The 24,273-nt window shown below is 38.5% G+C and overlaps 2 protein-coding genes across 2 annotated transcripts; one reads left to right on the forward strand and one right to left on the reverse strand.

Annotated features, from left to right (window-relative positions):
* Positions 1 to 9,536: 9,536 nt before the first annotated feature.
* LOC143851007 (protein OCTOPUS-like) lies at positions 9,537 to 15,207 on the forward strand. The gene is made up of 2 exons (XM_077360324.1): positions 9,537 to 11,695; positions 13,787 to 15,207. The coding sequence occupies exon 1, from the start codon at positions 9,817 to 9,819 to the stop codon at positions 11,677 to 11,679; it is 1,863 nt and encodes a 620-aa protein (XP_077216439.1). The 5' UTR covers positions 9,537 to 9,816; the 3' UTR covers positions 11,680 to 11,695; positions 13,787 to 15,207.
* A 6,666-nt stretch (positions 15,208 to 21,873) lies between these two features.
* Positions 21,874 to 23,663, reverse strand: LOC143850879 (8-amino-7-oxononanoate synthase). Its single transcript, XM_077360156.1, has 2 exons — positions 23,240 to 23,663; positions 21,874 to 22,433 (listed from the first exon to the last, which is right to left on the reverse strand). Exons 1-2 carry the CDS (start codon positions 23,564 to 23,566, stop codon positions 22,002 to 22,004), a joined length of 759 nt encoding a protein of 252 aa, XP_077216271.1. The 5' UTR covers positions 23,567 to 23,663; the 3' UTR covers positions 21,874 to 22,001.
* Positions 23,664 to 24,273: the final 610 nt, after the last annotated feature.

Raw genomic sequence — 24,273 nt, forward strand, 5'->3', positions numbered from 1 at the left:
TCTCAATTAATCCCTTGTAATTGTCCATGACATTTTATACCAAAAACGAACATGCCCCCAAGTTGTGATACATTCCTTTCATTTGTTGTACATTTTCACTGTAGGGAATCTTTGTACATTTTCATTGTAGGGAATCTTCGTCCTATTTTCAACATCCTTTTTTCTTATGTCCAGAGACAATTTCTCTTTCAGTCAGTTTCATAGTGCATTCATGTGTGTAGTGGGGGCACCACTCTTAATATTTGATCCAATGATAGACAACCTTTTCAGAGGCTGTCGTTCGATCAAATATCAAGGGTGACACCTAGGTTGTACCCCGTTACGTTCATGAATGCCCATGACCATATCATTTCACTATATATAGCTATTGATTGTTTTAAAAATTGCGCAAACTTTGCTTGTCTTTTATGTTTTAATTGGCCTGCGAGAACTTTTTGGAAACTGTAATAACCTTTGACAGTTGTTTGAAGGAAGTGCTATATCCGCTCTTTTTGATCACCAGGAACACCCGTCAGTGTTTTTGGCAATAAAGGGCATTGAATTCTTTTGACAAAAGTACAACATCCCCTCTTTAGTCATTGATACACTGACAGCGGGTGTTCCTAGTGATCAAATGGGGGCGGATATCTCATTTCCCTTGTTTAAATAATAAATGACAAGATGAGTTGGTGCAATTATTAGAACATGGTAGTGCCAGTATCAGTAGCCAATACATATACCCCAATCATGTGATAAATCGGGAGTGGGTGCTGTCATAGGCCCTGCTAGTAGGTAAAAGCATAGAATACTATCCAAGGTTATCACTCCTAGTAGAATACATGACTTAAAGTATACAATACTATCATCACTCCTAGCATAATACGTGACATATGTCACAAGAACAATGATAGAATGAAGGGCGTCCTCATCGGTCCATTTCAGCAAAAGCCAAAGCCGTTCCACTTTTTTATGGCGCCATCATAAATGCACTTTTGCTGAAATTGATCAATGAGGGCCCTTGAAGTTGGTTTTTGCAAGGCGCCCTTCATTCTATCATTCCTCCTATCACAATATTATTTTACACCCCCCCCCCCCCTGTACATGGGTGGCTGCGCTCACCTTCCTGGCTGCCTAACTCCCTTAGTCTACTTTCAGATAATTAAGGGAGAAGGATCACCAATACTAAGAAGGGTATTCTATAAATCCCTTTTAGGGCACTGACCTGTTTTCAATCGCTAATCGAGGAAGTCAACTCAATCGGCAAAGCCCCCTCTCTATCGTGCTTCATCCGCAGTTCTTCTCGTTGAACAAACTCATGGGCCCAACTTGAGTTGGGATCTATCTCTGAAAGGTCAATAGAATCGCTTCGAGCATCTTTTTTCCCTGTTTCGGCTATGGCTTGTGGGCGTGCCCACAGGTGTTTACATGGACAAAGAGGGAAATAAAGAAGAGGAAAAAAAAAAAAGAATGACCCCACGCCGGCTCAATGTCAGGCGGCCAGATCATCTAATGAATGCATTTTTAGACAATGGCATGTAAAATTGTGGGGCCCATCAAATAAATGATCTGAATCATTAAAAACATATATGGACTGGGCCCAATCATGTGTAATTCAGAATGTCTCGTCTTGAGTTTTTATACGGTGTAAGCGCTTATAGTCCCATATTTTCAAAAGGTACTGTACGGACCACACTATAGGATGATCCAAACCGTTCATGTCATGGGTCACAACGGTAAATAGGTTGTGCCCAAAGAATCATTTCTATAGGATGATCCCAACCCTCCCACCTATAGAGGAACTGCTTATTACGGAAACCTCATAGATCGGAGGGCTGGGATCATCCTATGGAGATGAGTTTTGGGGAACAAGTTGTATTCCATCACATGGACGGTTTGGATCATCCTATGATGTGGTCCGTACAGTACTTTTTGAAAAATAAGGGACTATAAGGTCTCACACCATATAAAATCTCATCTTATACATATTCCATTCATAGTCACATTTCCTAATCTTTCATTCTGTGCTTTTGTAGTGTGTAGAATGAAAGATATTTACAAATATGGAGAATGACATTGGGCTCATTTCAGCAAATCAATAACCGAACGAAACTTGGCTCAGGTCGGGGTCTGAGAAACTTTCCTCACACCCCCTATAATAGCAAAGAGTGTGGGGGTGTGGAAATATCAATTCCATGCTTGCTTTTTATTTTCAGAAGTAATTGATATTTCCATACCCTTTGCTATTGGACTATTAGCAAAGGGTCTGAGGAACTTTCCTCAGACCCGACCTGAGCCAAGTTTCGTTCAAAGAAGGCCTGTGGGACTTTTGTTTTTTTGTTTTTTTTTAGAATGCAGTCCAAGCTTCTATTCTTGTGAATGAATTATATATAAAGAAAAGAAAGAAGGAAAAGATTGAAAGTGACAAAAAAAAAAAAAAATTTGCTTCAAAGACAAACCCTAAATCTGACTTGCCGAATCTTCAAGAGACAATAAAGAATAGATGAAAATGCCAACACTCCCTAAAGTTCTCGAAATCCAAACTGTGAGTGCATGCTCAAACAGCAAGATCTCCTTTATATCCCCTATGAGGAAAAAATAAAGGAAAAAAACAGAGTAAGGGCAAGTAGAGAAGAGAAACTCCCAACAGCCTTGGGATCCACACGCATGGGGTTAGGCATCAAACACTCCATCCCCCCCCCCCCCCCGTGCTCTCTTTTACTTGAGTCGCTTTCATCAAACCATTTATCTTATAAACCATTAAATAAGTTACTTTTCATTTGCATACTGTTTATTATATTACCTATGAATCAAAAAACTTATTCAAATAAAAATAAAATAAAATAAAATGATGATAATAATGAGAAAAGCTTAGGATGGGTCTTGTTCTAATAAATAAAGACAACATCTTTTGTGTAATGAACATTGTTTTGGAGTGAAAGAAAAACATTTTTGACTTGCGGAGTTTTTTTGTTTCCACGATTTAGAGGAAAATGATATAATTATGGTTAATTTAGAATGATATAACCCTAAATTAAAGGTCGCTCTAAATTAAAAATTCAATAGGGTCCGTTCAAATTATTTTTTAGTGCCAGACCTAGATATCGGATCAGTAGTTCCCATCACTAAGCATATAATGTCATGCGTGTACTGGGTCATCAACTCATCATTAATTAGTTTTGTTCATCAAGACGAGATCGTGTTACTAGTCCTTCTTATTAGTTAATTTTGGGCCATGATTATTTTCGTTCATCAACGCGAGATCGTGTTACTAGTCATTCTCATTAGTGAATTTTGGGTCATGATTATTTTGTTCATCAAGATGAGATAGTCTTACTGGTCATTCACAGTGGTGAATGTTGGATTATGATCATTTTCACTCAAAATACCCCTTCTAATATTGCCATGTGTACCAAAATGGTGACTGTAGGAGGGCACTTAGGAAGCTTCCTCGCATGGGAGTGTCTTAGCATTTTCAAACCTTCATTTTCCCTAAAAAGCAATAAATTGATGAAAAAGTAGAGAGGGAAGTGATTCATATGCCCCCTTTTTTCTCCTTGGGCCAGTCCCTCTGGTGATTTATGAGTTACAACAACCCTTTTACGCTACAAGCGGGTGGCCCAAGGAAGAAAACCCATTAGAAAAAGCAAATAATAATGTTAGAAAGTAATTGAGGAAAGTTTGATGTTAGGATGAACTTCATTCAAAATGGAAAAAGATGAAATTCAAAAGTAAATAGATTACTTCTAAAAGCATATAAAGAAGGAAAGAAGTCTAGACCCTTGTGATTTACGCATAGTTACAAAGTTTGGATTCTGGAAAAAAAATTGGGGTGGCAAAGGCCCAGAAAAATAGGGAAATGTTTGGGAAAATATTGGAAAAAAACTTGTTTTTTCTATTTAATTACTACCCATATCTCTATTATATACACATGTATGCTAATTTTTTGAATAATACACAACAGAAAAATATTGAAGGATGGGTGAGCACATACATGCCACCATGTCTTTTACCAATGATTGTGAAAGAGACTTTCTGCGTCGTCACTGTTTACTAATAATATAACAGAAATTGATTAATTATTCATCAAAAATCTCATATATAATTCAAAGTATTGGCATTTAATCCTAAAGATGTGAGAATTGTTTAATTAGTCTGGCTTTATTTTAAAGTTTAAATGGGATGAACAGAATTTGAAGTTTTTCAAGAATTTTTTAATTATGGATGACTTATGACTTTATCTAAGTAAAACCTTCATTTTCATGCTAAAAGTAACCCAAAAATTGCTAACATCAGATATGTTTCTTCCCATGGCTTATGGTAGGAAGCCAAAACTCCTAGAGAGAGAGAGAGAGAGAGAGAGAGAGAGAGTAATGAGGGAGAGAGAGAGATTAATGAGGAAAAAAGTTGTGGAGGGGTGATGGAGAGAATCTTTATGTTGCCCTCATTTTCTATCTTTGTAGGCTTCTTTTTCTGTATCCTCTTCACGACAGAAACAAAAGCCTAGAAAGACAAAACACTAAAAAAAATGAAAGAAAACAAAAGAATCCAAGGACAGACACAACTTAGCTTTTACGACTTCTCAACCCATATCCCGTTTCTCTATAAATATAACAAATGAAAAGGAAAGCTGCGATCCCGTTGAAAGGGAAACCATCCACGTGACCACCGAATTAAATGTCCTATCTCGTGAGTAACCGGCACGCCCTAAAACCCCATGACCCACACGAGTTTTAAAATGAAGAGAGAGGTGCTGATATCAAAACATGGGGTGGGATTCTTTTTGCTCATTAAACTTCGGCCACCGATTAGTCGCTTTTTGTAGACCCCGCAGAGGTAGACCCGCCTTACGAACCAATCAGTGGCTTTTTAAGCCGCACGTGCTTAGAAACACTTTTCTCATAAATTAATTTGATTCATTAATTATATCACGATAAGTTTCAAGTGCATCATGTTGCGGTTTTTTCGTATTAGGTTGTAAAGAACCGACAGTGAGATCTTTTGTCCATATCAACACTCGATAACACTTTCATAAATATTTTTAATTTTTATGTATAATTTAATTAATAAAATATGGCTATCCATATTTGAACTACCATGTTTTGATAACTACACAAACTCAGCTTGTCTTTTCTTTTTAATTGGCTTCTGAGAACTTCTTGGGAACTGTAATAGCCTTTGACAGCTGTTTAAATAATAAAAGATATGATGAGTTAGTGCAATTATCAAAACATATTAGTGCCATCAATCAGCATAAGCCGCCTAAAATATATGAGTAGATGAATCATGAGTTGTTATTTTAATTTTTATTATATGAGGATACGTATTGCCAAGTATTTTAGAATTTTAAGTGTATATAAACAAGCTTTTATCACAATTCTATTAGCCCAATTTTTTCCACTCAGTATTTTTGGAGTTTTCCTCTTTTTGGAATTTTTTTTTTCGATATATTTTTTTAGCTCCAGACGTTTTATATTTGTATCATAATTCTCTAAAATTTTTTAGGCAGTGATATGGATAAATCGACTCCCCATGTGTCTATCTCTCTCCTCTTTCTCTCTAACCTAGAGGAGAGAGAAAGACACATGGGGAGTCGATTTATCAATTTGGGGAGTCGATTCATCACTCCCCAATTTTTTAGTCTTCTACATTTTGCTGACTAAGCGATAGCCAATAAGAGTATTTTAATATGTAGAGTTTTTATAATATGATCCAAGTCCTCCATTATGTACTAGCTGTTTCTATAATATGCCGTCCTGGCGTCCTCCTACAAATCAGAGGGTCAGGATCATTAATTGGAGATGATTTTGGGGCACAACCTATTTACTTTGGATTTTGGATTGATACAAAATTCCAAATGAACAGTTTGAATGGTTGAACAAGGAGTACTATATATTTTGAAAAGGGAAATGATATATTCGCCCTCTACCTTCCTCAAGCCAGCCCTTGCGGTGCAAAAAAAAGTAGTTATAAATGCACTAGAGTAGGGTGGCCCAGCGAATATATCACTTTTCTTTTTATGTGCAAGTATGTGCAGACAACATAAGTTGGGTTAGTGCAAATATCAAAACATGGTTGTGCTTATATCATTTCTCCAAAATAAAAAATTCAAAAGGTAAAGAAAAAAAAGTGGTGGGCCCTTCTTTACTCTCTGATCTAAGGAACATCAATGTAGGTTCCAGCGTAATACTGATCTGGATCACAAAGTGGTGGGCCCTTCTTTTACTCTTTTAATGCCATATAATTTCTCAAATATAGGGGGGGGGGGTGCCCATATAAGATACTATATACTATTTATTTGAAATGAATTTTGATATGGTAGCCTGGTAGGGATTTGCTACACAATTGATCATTATTCCCTATCAAGATGCACGCTTTTAAATAACTTAGGGCTCATTTCCCACCACCAAACATCGAGGTTATTTGTGTAATTTCAATTAAGATTTTTTTTTCCTTGGAATTAAATATAAGAAATTTGGGAAATTCCAAGAAATGAGGTTTTTATTCCTGAAGTTGGCAGAAAGATAAGGTGACGTGTATATACGTACATGCATGCAACGTAATCCGTAGCTCGACACGAGCGCACTCATTTTGTTATTATAGTACGGAAAATTCCACGCTGGAAAATGAGATATTAGAGAAAATATTTTTTTTTCTAACGGGTAGGAAAAGAAAAAGAAAAGAGAGCTATAACGGCTCCCCAGGCGAGACCGAGATGGGACGTTTTCGGCCAACCGCGTTTCTTTTTTGCTTTTTAAAACTCGAGAGAATCCCAGCCGTTTGCGCATGGCTCGTTGAAAATCCACTAGCCGGCTTCTGAGCCGATAAAACGATGTGGAAACACCGTTTAGAAATATTAGTGGGTCGGGGGACCTGACTAAAGGGTCGTCCGCCCGGTTAGTCAATCACCGGGTGAGTCGACCCAACGATTCAATGGGTCTCAAAAATTACAGAAAATTGAGTAAAGTTTGGTTAGTTTTTGACTGATCACCCCGATTTAATGACTAGGTCAAGTTGCTTAGGTGTATACGAGTCAACTCAAGGAGTTTTCACATTATAATTTCTTAGGTAGAATTCTTAATAAGCATGGACCATTTAACCATATGTAGAATTGTTAGTGCTTAGGAGGCAACTCGAGTTGGGTTCAACCCGAAAAAAGTCGGGTCGGGTTCAGGTTGAGGGGTTGTGCAACCTGACCCCAATGAAATCTGACATTTTTTATAAATTTTTATTTAAGCGAGCTTAAAAAGTTGGGTTGGGTTGGGCTGGGTTAAACCTCATCGGGTTGGAACCAACCCAACCTGAGTTGCACCCCTATTAATACTAGTTGGTTTTTTTGGTTTGTAGGCTCGAATTGAACCCCGACCTTTAGGTCAAAGAATAAAGGCTTGATTGTTAAGCTAGAGGTTCAAGACCGTTGAACAAATCCTTGATCATTTTTTAAGATATTTTTCTTAATGAGGATTTGCTTGGCAATTAGGCAAAAAGCTATATAGGGGCCCACTTTTGTAAAAGAGAAAATTAACCTAAAGGTCAGGGGTTCAATCCAAATTATTAATTTTAGGGATTTGCTAGGGACTATCGCACAATTTGCAGACCAGCTGTTGCATGAGAGAGCAGCCACATAGAATGAATTAAATGAAACAGCTGGTCCGCGAAATGCCTTCTGGATGGTCCCTAGCAAATCCCTTAATTTCACTATCTAATGTAACACTTACATCACAACAAAATAGAAATACACCATTTGTTTTGTTACAAGATATTGCTAGTCTCTGGCTCATCTTAAATTTTCAACATTTATATATGTTTATTTACATTTCTTTGATTTTACGGAAAAAAATGTGAGTGAAAGATCCCACTGAATCGAATTTGGTCCATGAATCTAAGAAATAGTGAGAATTCTTGATCTCTCCCAATATCTCTCTCAATTCGAAGATCCAGGATTTGAATTGATGTCGTTTCATCGATTCCTGTTCCATCGATTCCGCTTTGCATCGAATTAAACCACATGCTCCACCGCTTGTGCGGGCCCCCGTCAGAAAGAATTCAGTTCAGATGTAGGATACCTATCGTGTCTGGTACTGCATGGTTCCACTCCACAAGAACTCCGAATCATTCTCTTGAAGCTCATCCCATGACCAATATGAGCCCAAAGCTTCCTTCGTAACTCCCGGAACTTCTTCGTAGTAGCTCTGTTCCATGCTGACCGTATGAATGAAACACATTTCTAAAAAAGACGAATAAACGAATTACTTAACACTTCTTTACATCTACATCTTCAACAGATTGTTCGGGACAATCAATCATGAAGGATCAAAGTAATTAGTATTTTTGGCATTAAAAGGTATTTTGGACCTGCTCGCGCGGGAGCTTCCATCTAAGCGGAACGCTCCCCTACCGATGCATTTTTACATCCCATAGTTTTATAAGACTGATTCATTTACTAATATAATAGAAAAGAACTGTCTTTTCTGTATACTTTCCCCCGTTCCGTTGCTACCGCAGGCCTTGCGCAATCGATCGGATCATATAGATATCCCTTCAACACAACATAGGTCATCGAAAGGATCTCGGACGACCCACCACTCTTAGATCTATTTACTTCGGCGAAAGAAAAAAAAGGGGCTTGTCCAAAAGATTTTTAATAAAATATTTAACTGAAAACGATATATTTTGATTGTCAAGCCAAAAACAGATTGGATTGAAATCGAAATACAAAACCTTAGATAAGATCCACCACAATGACGAGACTAATGTTCGCTGCGGTAATTAACAGACCTGATCACGGCCACATATCATATAGGTAAAGCTCATTTGGGTAAGTTGGAATTAAACCCAAAGTCTCAACCATTTGAGCTCTGCGAGATGATATGGCGTACGCTAGATGCACCCGGTACGATAAAGTTGGTGTTTGATCCAACTGTTGGATCAAATATGAATAAGTGGCATGTACAATTAATTCCTCATATACTATACTCTGCTTTTTTGATACATAAGCCACTAGCCGTTGATTTTTTATCGAAAATTTTCAGACCCCGTTGAGCTAGAAAGTCCTTTCTGTGCTCACTATTTGGTTGGCCAAATTGAATACTTGAAATTCAACCAACCCTTTGTTTTTGTTACTTTTAGGACTCCCTAGGCAATTTTGCGGAAAGCCATTTTTGCATGTGAGAACAGCCACCTTAGATGACAAGACAATATCTACCAAAAAGTCAACCTTTGCGGCTATTCTCACATGCAAAATCCAGCCACGAAATGCCTTACTGCAAAATTGGCTAGCAAATCCCTTTTTATTATGATAAGTAAGCTGGCGTTTAGTTTTTGTTATTTTTCTTCTTAGCATCGTTCTTGGGAAAAGTCATAACAATAATATAAGCCAAATTAAGCTAAGCCAAGCCAAGTTAAGCCAGCTTCATAAATACACCTCACCGCCAGGAACAAAATCCCGGATATCTATTTCGAACTCGAGAAAAAGAAATAGGAGGAAAGAAAACAAAAATATAAAATGGAAATAAAAGAGAAAAGAAAAGAAAGGGAAGAGACAGAGGGAGGGAGAGAGAGAGAGAGAGGTTTGCTTTTGCTTTTTTGCTTTATCTTTGAAAATCATCGAGAGGGAACAAAGAGAGTGAAAATCAACCCCAGAAAACCCAAACACCGACCACAACACTGTTTTCTTCTGGGCTTTTTTGGTTTTTCCCACCCCCCCTTCTCTCTCTCTTCTGTTAGCCGTTGGAATTTCTTCTATCTCATTCTCTCTCTGTCTCTCTCTCTCTCTCTCTAGTAGCAGAACATGAGCAGAAGCATAACAAGAGGGGTGGGGATTGTACGGAAGCAGCTGTTATGAGTCAAGAACCACCACCACCACCACTACCGCCCTCTCGTTTCACCTCTTGTGACCGTCACCCTGATGAGCCCGTCACCGGCTTCTGCGCCTCATGTCTCAGAGAGCGTCTCGCCGGATTAGATCCGGCCACTCGCCCTCAAACCTCCTCCTCTTCCGCCTCCTCCTTTGCCATCAAAGCTATCTTTAAAGGAATTTCAGACACTAAAACCCGACCTCTCGCTTCTTCTTCTTCTTCCTCCTCTTTCCTTGCTGAGCTCCGCCGGAGTAAGTCTTTTTCCGGCCGTAAGGCTGAGGGTTTTTCCGGCATTTTCGAACCGCAGAGAAAGTCCTGCGACGTTAGGGTTCGTAACACTCTCTGGTCTCTCTTCCACCTCGACGACGAGGTGAAAAGAGAGAAGGAGGTTTGGGGTGAAATTGAGGTTGAGACTAGAAATCTAGGGTTAGAAGAAGGCGAGGAAGAGGAAATTAGGGTTTCTGAGACGGTTGTTGCAGAGGAATTGGAGGAGATCGAGGAAGAAGAAGAAGAAGTAGAGGAAGAGGTGAAAACAATGAAAGATCATATAGATCTGGATTCTCAGAACAAAAAAACCCCGGCCGTTGAAAAATCAGCATCCACGAGGGATTTGAAGGAGATTGCAGGGAATTTCTTGTTTTCGGTTTTCAGCAAGAGATTGCAGAAATGGAGGAGGAAGCAGAAGATGAAGAAGCAAAATGGCGGAAACAGTGTGGCGTCTGGGTCGGTAAAAGAAGTTGGGAGGCCGGAGGCCTCTTCTAGAAGATTCCGCGAGACCCAATCGGAGGTTGCGGACTACGGGTACGGCCGGAGGTCCTGCGATACCGATCCGAGATTCTCCCTGGACGCGGTGCGGATCTCGTTTGATGATCCAAGGTACTCGTTTGACGAGCCTAGGGCATCGTGGGATGGGTATTTGATCGGCGGGAGGGCTCCCGCATTGCCGAGACTTAACCCTATGTTGTCTGTGGTGGAGGATGTTCCTGTTCTGGTTAGACGGTCTGATAATCAGATCCCAGTGGAAGAGGTTCCGCCGAGGAATTCGGTTAATGAGGATCCAATGACGCCGGGTGGGACGGTTCAGACGAGGGATTATTATTCAGATTCTTCTTCGAAGAGGAGGCGGAGTTTTGAGAGATCGAACTCAGTTCGAAAGGGGGCGGTTGGGGTGGACTTGGGGGAGATGAAGTCAGTTTCCAACTCAAAAGTTTCTCCTGCGAGTATGGAGTTTTTCCATAGAACAAAGGTTTTAGTCCCAGATCGCGATTTGAGGGACCCGAATTCTATTTCGAATTCAAATTCTCTGAGAGATGATTGCTCAGAGAGCTTTGGGTCAGTTTACAGAGATGGTAATGTCAATGCTCGGAAAGGTTCGAAGAAGTCAAGCCGGTGGAGTAAAGCATGGAGTATATTGGGTTTGATTCATTGGGGTGGCGGTAGCAAAGATGATGATGAGAAGAGGTTTGGTAGAAACAATGTTGTTGAGCGGTCATTATCGGAGTCTTGGCCAGAGCTGCGTAGAGAGGAAAATGGTGATACTAAAGGGGCGTTCAATAGTAAAGTCTTACGCAGTAATAGCAGTGTAAGTGCAAGGAATTCCTTTAGTAATGGTACATTTGGCAGTATAAGGAGCAGTAAGGAGACCAATGGGCATACTAAGAAGAGAAGGGAAGAAGTCATGTTGGAGAGGAATCGAAGTGCGAGATATTCTCCAAGCAATCTCGACAACGGGCTCTTGCGGTTTTACTTGACGCCGCTGAGGGGCAGTAGGAGGGGTTGGGCTCATGGGAAGGGTAGGTCGAAGAGCTCGCATTCTTTTGCCAGGAGCGTGCTGCGCTTGTACTAATCAAAGAACTCATCAGGTTTTATCCCTTTGAATGTTGGTTTATCATGTTCTTGTGTAAACATAAATATATATTTCTTGCTGTTGGTTAGATAAGAACATCATGATGCTTCCTTTCATGTGCTCGGCATGCTATGTTAAACTGTTAATTGCATAAATTATGAGAATATTAATTTTTCTTCCTCCGAAATCGTTGCAGTTGTTAATGCCCTAATATTTGATTGAGTGAGCAATGTGCAATTTATAGACTGTAAGAATGCAGACTTATTCAAAGTTGAGCCTTCCTAGAAGAATTCAACTTCAAAACTGTGATGATATCTTTAAGTTATCAATCCTTACAGAGTACCCAAGTACCAGTTGTTTGCTGTCATCTGCAGTTGTTAATGCCTTGAGATTTTCTTAAATGAGCAATGTGGGGTTTATAGACTGTAAGAATGCAGACTTATATGATGTTGAGCCTTCCAAAAAGAATACAACTTCAAAACTGTGATGATATCTTAAAGTTATCATTCCTTATGGAGTGTCCTAAGTAACAGTCTGCAATTATGTTTTAGGAAGGGTTAGAGTGAGGAGTCATGAATGATGAAATGCCCAATTTGTGAATCCTGATAATGTATTTCCTTTGAAATATTTGGTTTGGTTAGTCCTGATCTTGTCATCAATAAATGTGAAATTGGCATAAAAGTCAAATGTGATATGGCCTATGGGGATGTGCATTAGGAATGTGCGAAAGCAGTTGTCAGATGGGATGAGAAGAATGTGATGGCAGATTGAGCTAACTTAGTGGCTGCTATAGAAACATAAATGGTTCAGGGGTAGAAATCCAGAGCCTCACTTTGGCTCGCATAGTAAGCAGCTGAGTTGAAATTGTTGTTAAAACTTTGCATTTGGCAATTGGAAGAATGATGTCATTTAACTTGAGTGATAGAAGGACCAAAACAAAATGTGGGGCAGACACAAATACAAGCTCAGCTCCATTTGAACTGATCATTAGAAATGGCTCTTTCTATTTCTTCAATGTGATTAAGTGGCTAGATGGCTCGAGCTCCCCCATCGTGGAGATTCGTGGAGTTGTTTTTTGAGATCCATGATCGTCTAGGCGGTTTCCCCATCGTGGAGATTCGTGGAGTTGTTTTTTGAGATCCATGATCGTCTAGGTGGCATTCGTTTCCATCATGTCCGAAGATCGGCAAACATAGAGGCGGATCGCTGGCTTGTTCTGGTGCTTTGCTCGAGCGAGCTTAGGGATTTTTGACTTTATTCCTATTTGGCTTTATACTTTTGTTTGTATTCCCCTTTTGCTCTTCGCATTGTTGTAAACCCGACCATCTCAGTCTCTAGCCCTTCTTTTCACTTAATAAAATGCCTACCGTTTAAAAAAATGGCTCTTTCTATATCTTTGCAGTAACTAATCGAGCACTCCACCTGTACACAATAAATTTGATGGTTCCACAACTGGTACACACATTTTATTCCGATACTGCGTTCATAAGCATGCCTTTATATTTATGCCGATGATGCATATTTTGATTCACTTCAGCATTACCACCTAGAGTTGTCAACATTTACTGATCATAGCCATTTGATGCTAAGAGGCTACTCTCTACTTGATTAGTTTCTTTCTAGCTGTCTTTACCAACTTGTAATCTGACCATCCATTTTGTGTTTGGGAAACATATGAGAGACCATCCATTTTGGCTGTCTAATTGAGGTTTATCTAGAGATTCTAGGCTATCTCTAAGTTGAAATATAAGAAAGCTTAACCCATTGAAATGTTAACTGCATACATCATATCTGCATCACACTCCAAATACACATTGTGAACGACTAGTTCTCCATAGCTGGATTTTCCATGGGCATGCGGCAAACTGTATATTGCCAACTAGGAGTATAGGACACTTTCCCCCTCATTCCATAGTTTTGTTGCTAAGAACCTGTAATTGAGTGGAAGACTGGAGACTTGACCCTAGACCAGGTTGAGGTGGCCCCAACTTTGTGAATGTTGAATCTCTCCTTGTATGCACTTTCGTATTGTTATTCTATTGGCATAAAACATACATTAGACATAATTCTTTTATGCAGTTGGGCTAATTGTGTCTATGCTTTTCAGGGAGATCCTACTGACTTATTTATCTCAACATTATAGCGGAGTTGAGTATTTGATATTGTGGGTCTTCAACATGTAGCATCTGTTCTCATTTCTATGTTGATGTTGGTGTTAGCTCCATCGATGCAGTTCTCTTATATTTGTGTTATTGAAACTCAGAGCCTTTTTGCCATTTATTCCGTCCATTATCCTAAAATGCTCTATTAATGGGTTATGCTGAAAAAGTTGGAAATGGACTCACTTGAGAAACTGAATGACAGTGTGCCACAGTTACGAGCGGTCTTGCAGGCATCTTTCACATGGTGCATCATCTGGGGATCAGGTAGAACTTCCATGACTGCAACATTTGTGGGAGGCAAGGTATGTGATCAAAAGTGTTAAACTACAAAATGAAGGATTTAGAGCCTTTGCCGACCATGATTCAGAAGAACTGGAGGAACTGAGATTTTAGCTTTTCTCTTTGAAGTGTTGTATTCCTTTGAATGGCTAGGAGTCTCGGGTAATGCCTAATAATGAGGGAATACACTGATGTTATGCCCTTGATATGAACATGTAATAGGCAAAACAAAATCAATGCTATCTGGTGAGCCTTTGTCACCTACAATGTCATATCTCTACTCATACATCAGGGTTTTTCTGAAAGACTTCATCAGTCACTGGTTCTGGCTGCAGTCAAATATGTGCGAGAGCTGAAGACCTTGGCGCATTTTGTACGAGGGTTTTCCTCCTATTCTAGAATTGGGTACTAGTAAAACATGCAATTGCATATGATTATGGTGTGGCACTGTAATATTTATGACCATCACTCGTGTATAGGAGAATGGCCGGAAACATCTAATCTTTTTTTTGAAAGGTGCCACAAACATCTATCTTTACTTATTACTTGATGTTCATACTGGAATTGGATTTCTTACCAGAGATCATATACATGAAGATAGGCACATGAGGATTCTTGAATGAGAAGATCTGTCTCTATTGTGCATGGGGATAATGCCATTAGTTAAAAAGAAGCTCTAAGTGAATGAGAACATCGATTGAGGACTTGAAGTTCATAAATCAAAACTGGGCTGAGATTCCTCTTCAGTTATGTCTTTATATCTGGCTTCACAACTCTGCTGAACTCTGCTTTTGCTCCAAGGCTTGCCAAAAGTTCAAATCTATTCTAATAATCCACAAGGGAGAAATCGATCCGGAGTTGTATTTCTTGCACATCCACATGGTGCAATTGTTCAGAATCTTGCAGAATTTCATTAGCGCAGCACTGAAGAGGTCAACTGTTATTCTTTTTAGCTGTAACTTTTTTTCTTGTGGGTCTGTTTCCTGTATTTGCAATGGGTTGTGTAATCAACAGATACCTTTTTATTTTGACGGGTTTCCCGTGAAAGTAATGACTAAAAATCAATGGAAATTTCTGAAATTAATCAGTGGGGTGCATAATAATGATAATGAACATTGTATATGGAAAAAACTTATCTTCATTGAATGATGGTAAATGCATCTGTGGGCAGTCCAATCATTTCTTAGTTCTTTATTTTGCAAGGTCACTAACTTGGGATTAATGATGGCTTTTTCTTTAGAATCCAACAGTGATGACTGCTTTTTTAAGAATCCAACCCTATACTGGTGTTGTTTGTTTACGAGGAAAATCAATCTTATTTCACAATTCCACAAAAATTGTTTCCAAGACATGCATTCAGAATTCAGTCTCTTCATAACAGGGGACAAAAACTGTAACATCCATTATTATTCAGGCTGCAATAAAACAGAGTGCATGATATAAAGATAGAATTTTAGATGAAGCCAACAAAATGCCCGTGTGAGGTTCCTTTCAGTCATATGTGTCTGACCATATCCTTCCCCTTATGATCTTACTCTCTAAAAAATGGGTTTTGTTGGATTTCACATGGAAAGAAATCTAAACAAATGGGTTTTGTTCACAAAATCCCGTAGTATTATGTAACATATGACCCAATCCGTAATTTTAGGATTGAAATTATGTGGTTTTAATGGGTGCCTTTGTTAAAAAGCATAAAGTAGGGGGTAGGATTGAAAATATGTGAGTTGAATGGGTGCCTTTGTTAAAAAAAAGTCAGAAAAAATGATGTGTAATTCTATTAGAATTTTAGGAGAAGAGAAAAAGAGAGAATTATCTGAATTTCTCCCAAAATTCTAATAGAATTACACATCACTTTTTCTGATTTTTTTTAACAAAGGCCCCCATTCAACCCACATATTTTCAATCCTACCCCCTCCTTTATGCTTTTTAACAAAGGCACCCATTAAAGCCACATAATTTCAATCCTACCCCCTTCCTTTATGCTTTTGTTATAAAAAAAAGTTGAAAAAAAAGTTGACAAAGTCAACATAACGACGTTTTTTCTTTGCAAAATTACGGATTGGGTACATATGTTACATAACACTACGGATTTTTGTGAACATATTACATAATACTACGGATTCAGGACGCCTTTCAAAATATTGACGAACCCGATTATTTTTTAATACAGAACGTGTTCATTTAGTACATAATACTACGGATTTTGTGTGAAATACTCCACCGCATCAAATGGGAAAGTGATTAACCATTCATATTTTTCTCGCCTCGTGCATCACACGGGTGTTTTCACAAATTAGTCCATTTTTTTGCGTCCACAGTTCGAATGGTTAGGATGATCCTATGGATCTGATTTTTTGTGGACACCCTATCTATGTGAGGGCCTTAAAAATGAATGGTTTGGATTACCCAAAGAATGTGGCCCCCACTGTATTTTAAGCTAGTGTGTAGATAACTTATCTACACATATGTGTAGGAACCGTTTTCTCATATATATATATATACATATATATATATATATACACACATATGTGTAGATATATATATGAGGAAAGTGAAGCTACACAGTTTGTCTATTTTTGCCTCTACAGTTTGAAGGGTTAGGATGATCCTATGGAGCTGATTTTTGGTGGACCGCCGGTGTAGCTAACTTAGCTACACCGCCGGCTTAAAATACAATGGGCCCACATTGTTTTGGTGATCCAAAGAATTCATTTGATTGGCCCTCACATAGATAGGGTGTCCACCAAAAATCAGCTCTATAGGATCGTCCCAACCCTACGATTTGTGGAGGCAAAAATGAACGTGTAAAAACCTTCACAAATTTGTCCATTTTTGCCTCCACAGTTTGAAGGGTTGGGATGATCCTATGGAGCTGATTTTTGGTGGACACCCTATCTATGTGAGGGCCAATCAAATGAATGGTTTGGATCACCAAAACAATGTGGGCCCATTGTATTTAAGCCGGCGGTATAGCTAAGTTAGCTACACTAGCTACACCGCCGGACAATGGGCCCACATTGTTTTGGTGATCCAAACCATTCATTTGATTGGCCCTCACATAGATAGGGTGTCCACCAAAAATCAGCTCCATAGGATCATCCAACCCTTCAAACTGTGGAGGCAAAAATGGACAAATTTGTGAAGGTTTTTACACGTTCATTTTTGCCTCCACAAATCGTAGGGTTGGGACGATCCTATAGAGCTGATTTTTGGTGGACACCCTATCTATGTGAGGGCCAATCAAATGAATTCTTTGGATCACCAAAACAATGTGGACCCATTGTATTTTAAGCCGGCAGTGTAGCTTCACTTTCCTCATATATATATATATATATATATATATATATATATATATATATAGAGAGAGAGAGAGAGAGAGAGAGAGAGAGAGAGAGAGAGAGAGGAAAGTGTCTCTAGTCTCTCCCCTAGATAAGCTTATCTACTCCTCCCTTTAAAAAAACACAGTGGGCCCACGCTGTTTGGATGATCCAAAGCATTCATTTGATAGGTCCTAACATAGATAGAGTGTGCCCAAAAAATCAGCACCAAAGGGTCATCCTAGAACTTCGTTTTGTGGTGCCTTGTGGTACCCAGAATGTCCACGTTTATATGCGTCCATTTTGGACACGGTGTGCCCAACAAAATGAAGTTCTAGGATGACCCTTTGGTGCTGATTTTTTGGGCACACCCTATCTATGTTATGACCTATCAAATGAATGCTTTAGATCATCCAAACAGTGTGGGCCCACTGTGTTTTTTTAAAGGGAGGAGTAGATAAGCTTATCTAGGGGAGAGACTAGAGACACTTTCCTCATATATATATATATATATATATATATATATATATATATATATATATATATATATATATATATATATATATATATATATATATGAGGAAAGTGTTTCTAGTCCGGCCGACTAGAGATCATTCTCTAGTCCGCCGACCAAAAACACATGGGTCCCACATATTTGGGTGATGCAAAGCATTCATTTGATGGGGCCTGACATAGAGACGGTGTCCCCAAGAAATTAGCTTCATAGGATCATCCCAACCCTATGATTTGTGGAGCTTAAAATGGACGGCTATAAACCGCCACAAATCTGTCCATTTTTTAACTCCACAAATCGAAGGGTTAAGAAGATCCTATGAAGCTGAATTTTTGTGGACATCCTATCTATGATGAGGCCTATCAAATGAATGCTTTAGATCACCACAAAATATGTGGGACCCAAGTGTTTTTGCGTGGTGGACTAGAGAATGATCTCTAGTCGGCCGGACTAGAAACACTTTCCTCTATATATATATATATATATATATATATATATATATATATATATATATATATCAACGAATACATGTGCACCACTTGCGGAGTGGTACAACAACGCATCGTAGAAGTTCATGTTGTAAAGCATTTTCAATCCAAACCCAGCTCTCCGGTCCACCTCAACAGTATTTTTTCAAAATTTGTAGTGAGCTGGGAGTTGGCCACATCCAAGTTACTGAAAAAAGATGGAGAGAGAGAGAGAGAGTTCCCAGTCTGAGCTATTCATTTATTTTCATGTATATTGATAAAACCCTACTTGACATGGAAAAGACATAAATAGCCCAACTACAATCAAATTTCAATACAAGAAATAACCCTTATTTCCTCAAGATAGTATAATAGAGTCACTATTAGAAAGGCGTGTGTGACAAGCAAGGACAAGACATGCAATGAATGTGCAGTGTGTGATTACTTGGTAGGGCACAGGGGCGACGGCACTTGACAGGAAAGGGGGACCCCTTAATTTTTTGGAAAAAAAAAAAAACCTTTATTTTTTAATATTTTTTTATATTTACCCCCTTTTTAAATAAATATGCCCCCTTTTCAATTATCCCTAAGATAGAAAATAAGTTTGAAACTTTAATTTTACCATTTTTATATCCCTTCCTTGGGAAAATTTACTATAATTTTTGCCTCCTTGTGCAAAATTTCAGATAGAAAATTTTTCTATCTTAATTTTAAGATAGAAAACAATTACTATAATTTTTGTGCCCCTTGTGCAAAATTTCTGGCATCGCCTCTGGTAGGGCACACACATACTGCATACTCTATGGAGTATGGACCACCAACAAAATTTAGGAAGCTTGTATGTACAGAAGAACATAATGTCTAACATCTGACCTTTTCAGAGATATGATCTGATTTGATTTCCAATAGACAGATCATTTCATTGTGTTTCAGTGTTCTTATGTATTACTATGTAAACCATCTAGATCAATAGGACATCGTATAAAAGTTGGTCTTAGTATGTTGAAGCCCATTTCATCATACTTCACTACATGAGATAAAACTAGATAAAGAGAAAACTGTTCTTCTCTAGAAACCTTGCACATTTCATTTTGAATGGATAGAAAATGTTCAAGAAGAGGCTCAGATCCATTGGAACAAAAGATATTTGACTTACTTTAATCTTCAAAGCAGAATAATGCTCTAGCTATTCCCATGGCAAATTTGAATCCATAACTTCAGATAATGGTGGGAGGCGGATGTTTTTGCCTATAACAGTAAGGCCATGTTTGGCAGCCATGAATGTTCTTTTCCATGGAATATTAGTTTATCAAGTGGGAGAGGGAGAGAATAGAGAGGGCATGAGTGAGGACAGGGTGGGAAGTGTAAGTTGATACTATAAGAGGGTGTGTTTATACTTTATAGCCATTAGACCATAACAGCTTTGGATGAGAGAGTCATATATAAGCACAACTCCTTATCTCAATGATAATACCTATAGAGAAAACATACCCATGGAAAAGCCCATTTGTTGGGACTAATTCGTATGGTCAATGATCAAACAGTGGAGACACAAATAATAAAAGTAAGAAATACAAAGAGAGAATAGAAAGAGGGTTAGAAATGGGAGGTAGGCAAGGCAAGCCATGGATTTCAAAAGACTTCAACTTCCCCACTTATGCAGGTGGCGACCATGGAAATAAGTCCTGAAGAATGCCTACACCAAGAACAAGGGCTGCACCCCAAGCTCAAGACAACCAGTACCAAGCTCAAGACAACCAGTATACCCGTACTTAGAGAAAAAAAGAGGAGTGAAAGAGGAAAGAATCTTATTGAAAATGAGACCCTAAGCTTTCTTTTATAGAAGATAAAGGAATATGAAGGCACACTTTCAAATGAAAGTACCCTCTCATTTGAAATAACTCTTTTGAATAATTAAAATACATTTTCATAACACGCTCTTGCAGCTGGCTACCATAGAAATAAGTCCCAATGATACAATGCTTATGCCAAGAACAAGGGCTACACGCAAGTTCAAAACAACCAGTGTGCCCGCACTTGGAGAAAAAAGAGAAGAGTGAAAGAGGATTGAAAATGAGACCCTAAGCTTTCTTTACAGAAGATAAAAGGATTTGAAAGCACACTTACATATGAAACTATAAAAGTACCCTGTCATTTGAGATAGATCTTTTGAATAATCAAAAGGGAAATGATAAATTCGCCCCACTTTTTTTATATGGGACAGCCACCTGCACTGTATGTGCAATGAGGCCCGTTGAACCCTTCTCCCATAAAGTACATTAGCCCCTCTGCAGGCGTAGATACAGTAGAGGTGGTTGTCCCAAGTAAAGAAAAGGGGCGGATATACATGGCTTTTGAATGGAAATACCGTTTCACATAAAAGAAGTCTCTTTGATAAAACTAATTTTTATATTTTAAAAAAATATATCAACACCGTTGACATGAGGAGAAGACCTCCTGCCATTGTAGTCCAATTGATCGGTTATTGGAATCTTTTGTTAGCTCTGATCTCCTCTCCCTTCATCCCGTCTTTGCATTGAAATTCATCTTCTTCAATATCTTGCATTTTATCTTCTCACTGTAGTAATACAAGAAGTGGCTGAAAAACAGGGAAAAGAATCCCTTCTCAAAATAGAGTTTTTGTTTTCCTTTTTTTTTCAGCCACTTCGCATCATCTCCTCACTCTGCCCTCTCAATTCTCTCCCTCTTCTACTGTCCGTGCCGCTCTCTCAACACTTTGTAAGCTCATATGCCATGAAAAAATAAAATCATGGTTGCCAAACATGAAAATTTGATTGCTTGGTTGTTTCAGGTCAGAGCAGGAACTGTAATCATATTAGAGAAAATGTAATTTTATTTCATTTGTTGAGTTCTTCAAACGATTCAATGAAACATTTTGTTCGTTCGGGTACACCTTAGGCAGCAAGGATTTAGCTCAAGTATCTCGTTGGACAAACTAAATTGCTGATGCAGAGTTTACTGATTCAAGTTTGAGCTCTAAAATGATAGGAGTCCCGGAAAGACCCTCAATGTAGAAAGAGGAAAGGAAACAGCAGAATGAAGCCCGCTTATGGGCAGTACTGGGACGAAAGACAGTCCACCCTTCTATTAGGTTGTTCCATCTGTAGTCATTGGTAACTCCTATAGACTTTGTTTACGTAAAATTTGTTTTATGTTCATTTTTACAACATAAAACAAATTTTACATCGAAAGAAACAGAGCCAAAGAGATCTAAGAAATGAATCAAGTTGCTCCAAAGGCCTTAAATTGCTAAGGTCAAAACGGCTAGTGATTAATGGAACCTCTTGTCAACCTGGCTACTTGGCTCTGTGCTGACAAATAGCCAGCCTACAAGCAAGAAAGAGGGAAGGAAACATTTTGTTGAGTTCTTCAACTCGCCAATTTTTAAAGTCTGGCACTTGGGTTTATTTAATCATGCTATATTCATCACTCCCTTAGTAGCAAGAAATTCCACTCTGAAATATTTACTATACAGTGAGAATCTGAAATTCTATACCTATGAACGAAAAATGATTAGAGGAAAAAACATTCCTTTCTATCTTCCCTTGCTTCTGTTTTTCTCTCATTCTTCCTTCCCTTCTGTTTTTTCAGAGGACAGAGACATCCTCTGCTCATAAAAGTATTGAGCAAGTAAACCCACTAATATCAATCCCAAAAATCCAATTTTTCTCCAATCCAACTCAGCTGAAGAGATGATGGCATTGACAATTGAGACAACTAGTAACACAATTAATGCTAGATAAATGTTTCTCCGAATTTTTGATCCTGCACTGTCTCTAGTAAGTTTTCTGAGCTTTTGTGTTTCCTCCTTGGCATCTACTTGTTCTTCAGGTCCCTTCTTTTTAAAGCTTTTGAAGAACAAACCCTCATTGCGATCTGTCTCAATTTGATCTTCAAACTCAGCCAACTTTATGTCATTCATCTCTATTTCTTCTCTGTTTGATTCTACAGTTTCTTCAAAGCTCTGAATCCGATTATCTAAATTCTCCATTATCTGCTGACAAAAAACAGCTTTAAGTATAAATGATTGAATAACACCAATTCTAACAGCTTAACCTTTTAGAGTAGCTATTGCCTTCTCCGGCGGGTCCAAGATTCAAAACCCAACAACTCCTTGGTATTAAACATCCACGTGTACCTAAAAGAGGGGCCACATGTGCTACGTGTATGGCCAACCCAAAAGAAAGAAGGGCCACAAGAGCCATGTGTACAGCTAACCTAAAGAAAGAGGGGCCCCACGTGAAGGGAATGTTGAAGTATAAATGATTAAAGGAAATGATATCAGCACATCCATACTTTAATAATTGCACAAACCTGGCTTGACTTTACTTTTCAATGGGTTTGTAAGAACTTTTTGGGAACTGTAGTAACCCTGACAGGCTCCTTAAAATATGAGGAATGATAGAATGAATGGCGCCCTTGCAAAAATCAGCTACAAGGGTGGTGGATTTTTGCAAAGTCAACACGTTTTCCACTTATTTAGGCGCATTTCCACTTTTTTCAGCGCTTCACTTTTCAAATATCCACCAATAGGGGCGCCCTTGGAGATGATTTTTGCAAGGGCGCCCTTCATTCTATCATTGGTCAAATAATAAAGGACAAGATGGTTAGTGCAATTATCAAAACATGATTTTGCTGATATCATTTCCCCATGATTAAATAACACCAATTCTAACAGCTTAAGCTTTTGGAGTAACTGATTATTTCACATACAGAAAAAGTGGTTATAAAAAGAACTTGAAATTCATCAAAATCCATCTATTTCTATGCAGTGCAGGAACAAAATTGAGAAAAACAGACCCTGTCACCAGCTTCATCAAGACCCTTGAGAGCATTTTCTGCAATTTGATCGAACTCGGCATTGGCTTCTTCTGCGAATTGAGTGAGATAGGCAGAGCGCTCATCTAAGTAGTCTGTGAGTCGAATCTTTTGGGTATGAAGCATTGCGATTTTTGCAAGCAGTTCTTGCTTGCGTTTGTCACCTTCTGGGTGGGATGGTTCAGATTCAGTGTCATTGGAGTTACAGAAAGACAGTGTGGGCTTCTTCCTGTTGAGAATCCTCCTTGGATGGAGGAAGGAAGGGTTTGTGGGAGGTGTTGAATTTTGAATTGCCTTGAGAGTGATCATTTTTTTCTGAAGAGAGAGAGAGAGAGAGAGGTGTCGAGGTTTCTAAGAAATGCAAGTGGTTTTGCACCTCTCGTTCCCCAACAGGCCAACACAGAACAATATCCATCATTTCCTTATTATTTGAAGTATGGATAAAGGGAAGACCCCACCTAAAATGAATTCATCTTTATCTAATCTTTTATCCTGTTGGTTTTAGATTTTGACAACCAATTGTGAGTCTAAAACCGATTATTGGACTCAAAATCATGCTTAGACTCCATTTGTTTTATATTTTTGGGACCAATTGTGAATCCAAAACTCATTATTGAACCAGTTGAGTCCAATAATCAGGTTTGGACACACTGGTGGGTTCGCAAAATCCAAAACTTACGAGGCCTTAATTTTGAGTCGAATAATAGGTTTTGGACTCACAATCAGTTAAAATCTAAAAGGGAGAGGGAGTCGGGAGTGTCCCTCTAAAATAAAGTGCTCTCTTATTTCAATCCTCTCCTATTTCTTTCAAAATATTACGTGTTTTTGTGAGCGCGGATATTAGAAATTGCTACTTTTTTTAGGTTGTTTCATTTCCGCCAAAAGACATCAGCCTTTCACTGTTTTTGTTAAGGGGTCAGATTAAAAAATATAGGTTTTTTTAAAAAAAAAAATTATTCTCAACACTTGACAAAAAAGTGAAAGATTGATTTTTGAGCAACCTAGAGGTAAAATAA

This window comes from Tasmannia lanceolata, unplaced genomic scaffold, assembly GCF_043159265.1.
Source record: "Tasmannia lanceolata isolate RefF3 unplaced genomic scaffold, GAP_Taslan_0.1 ptg000018l, whole genome shotgun sequence".
In the NCBI taxonomy this organism is placed as follows: domain Eukaryota; kingdom Viridiplantae; phylum Streptophyta; class Magnoliopsida; order Canellales; family Winteraceae; genus Tasmannia; species Tasmannia lanceolata.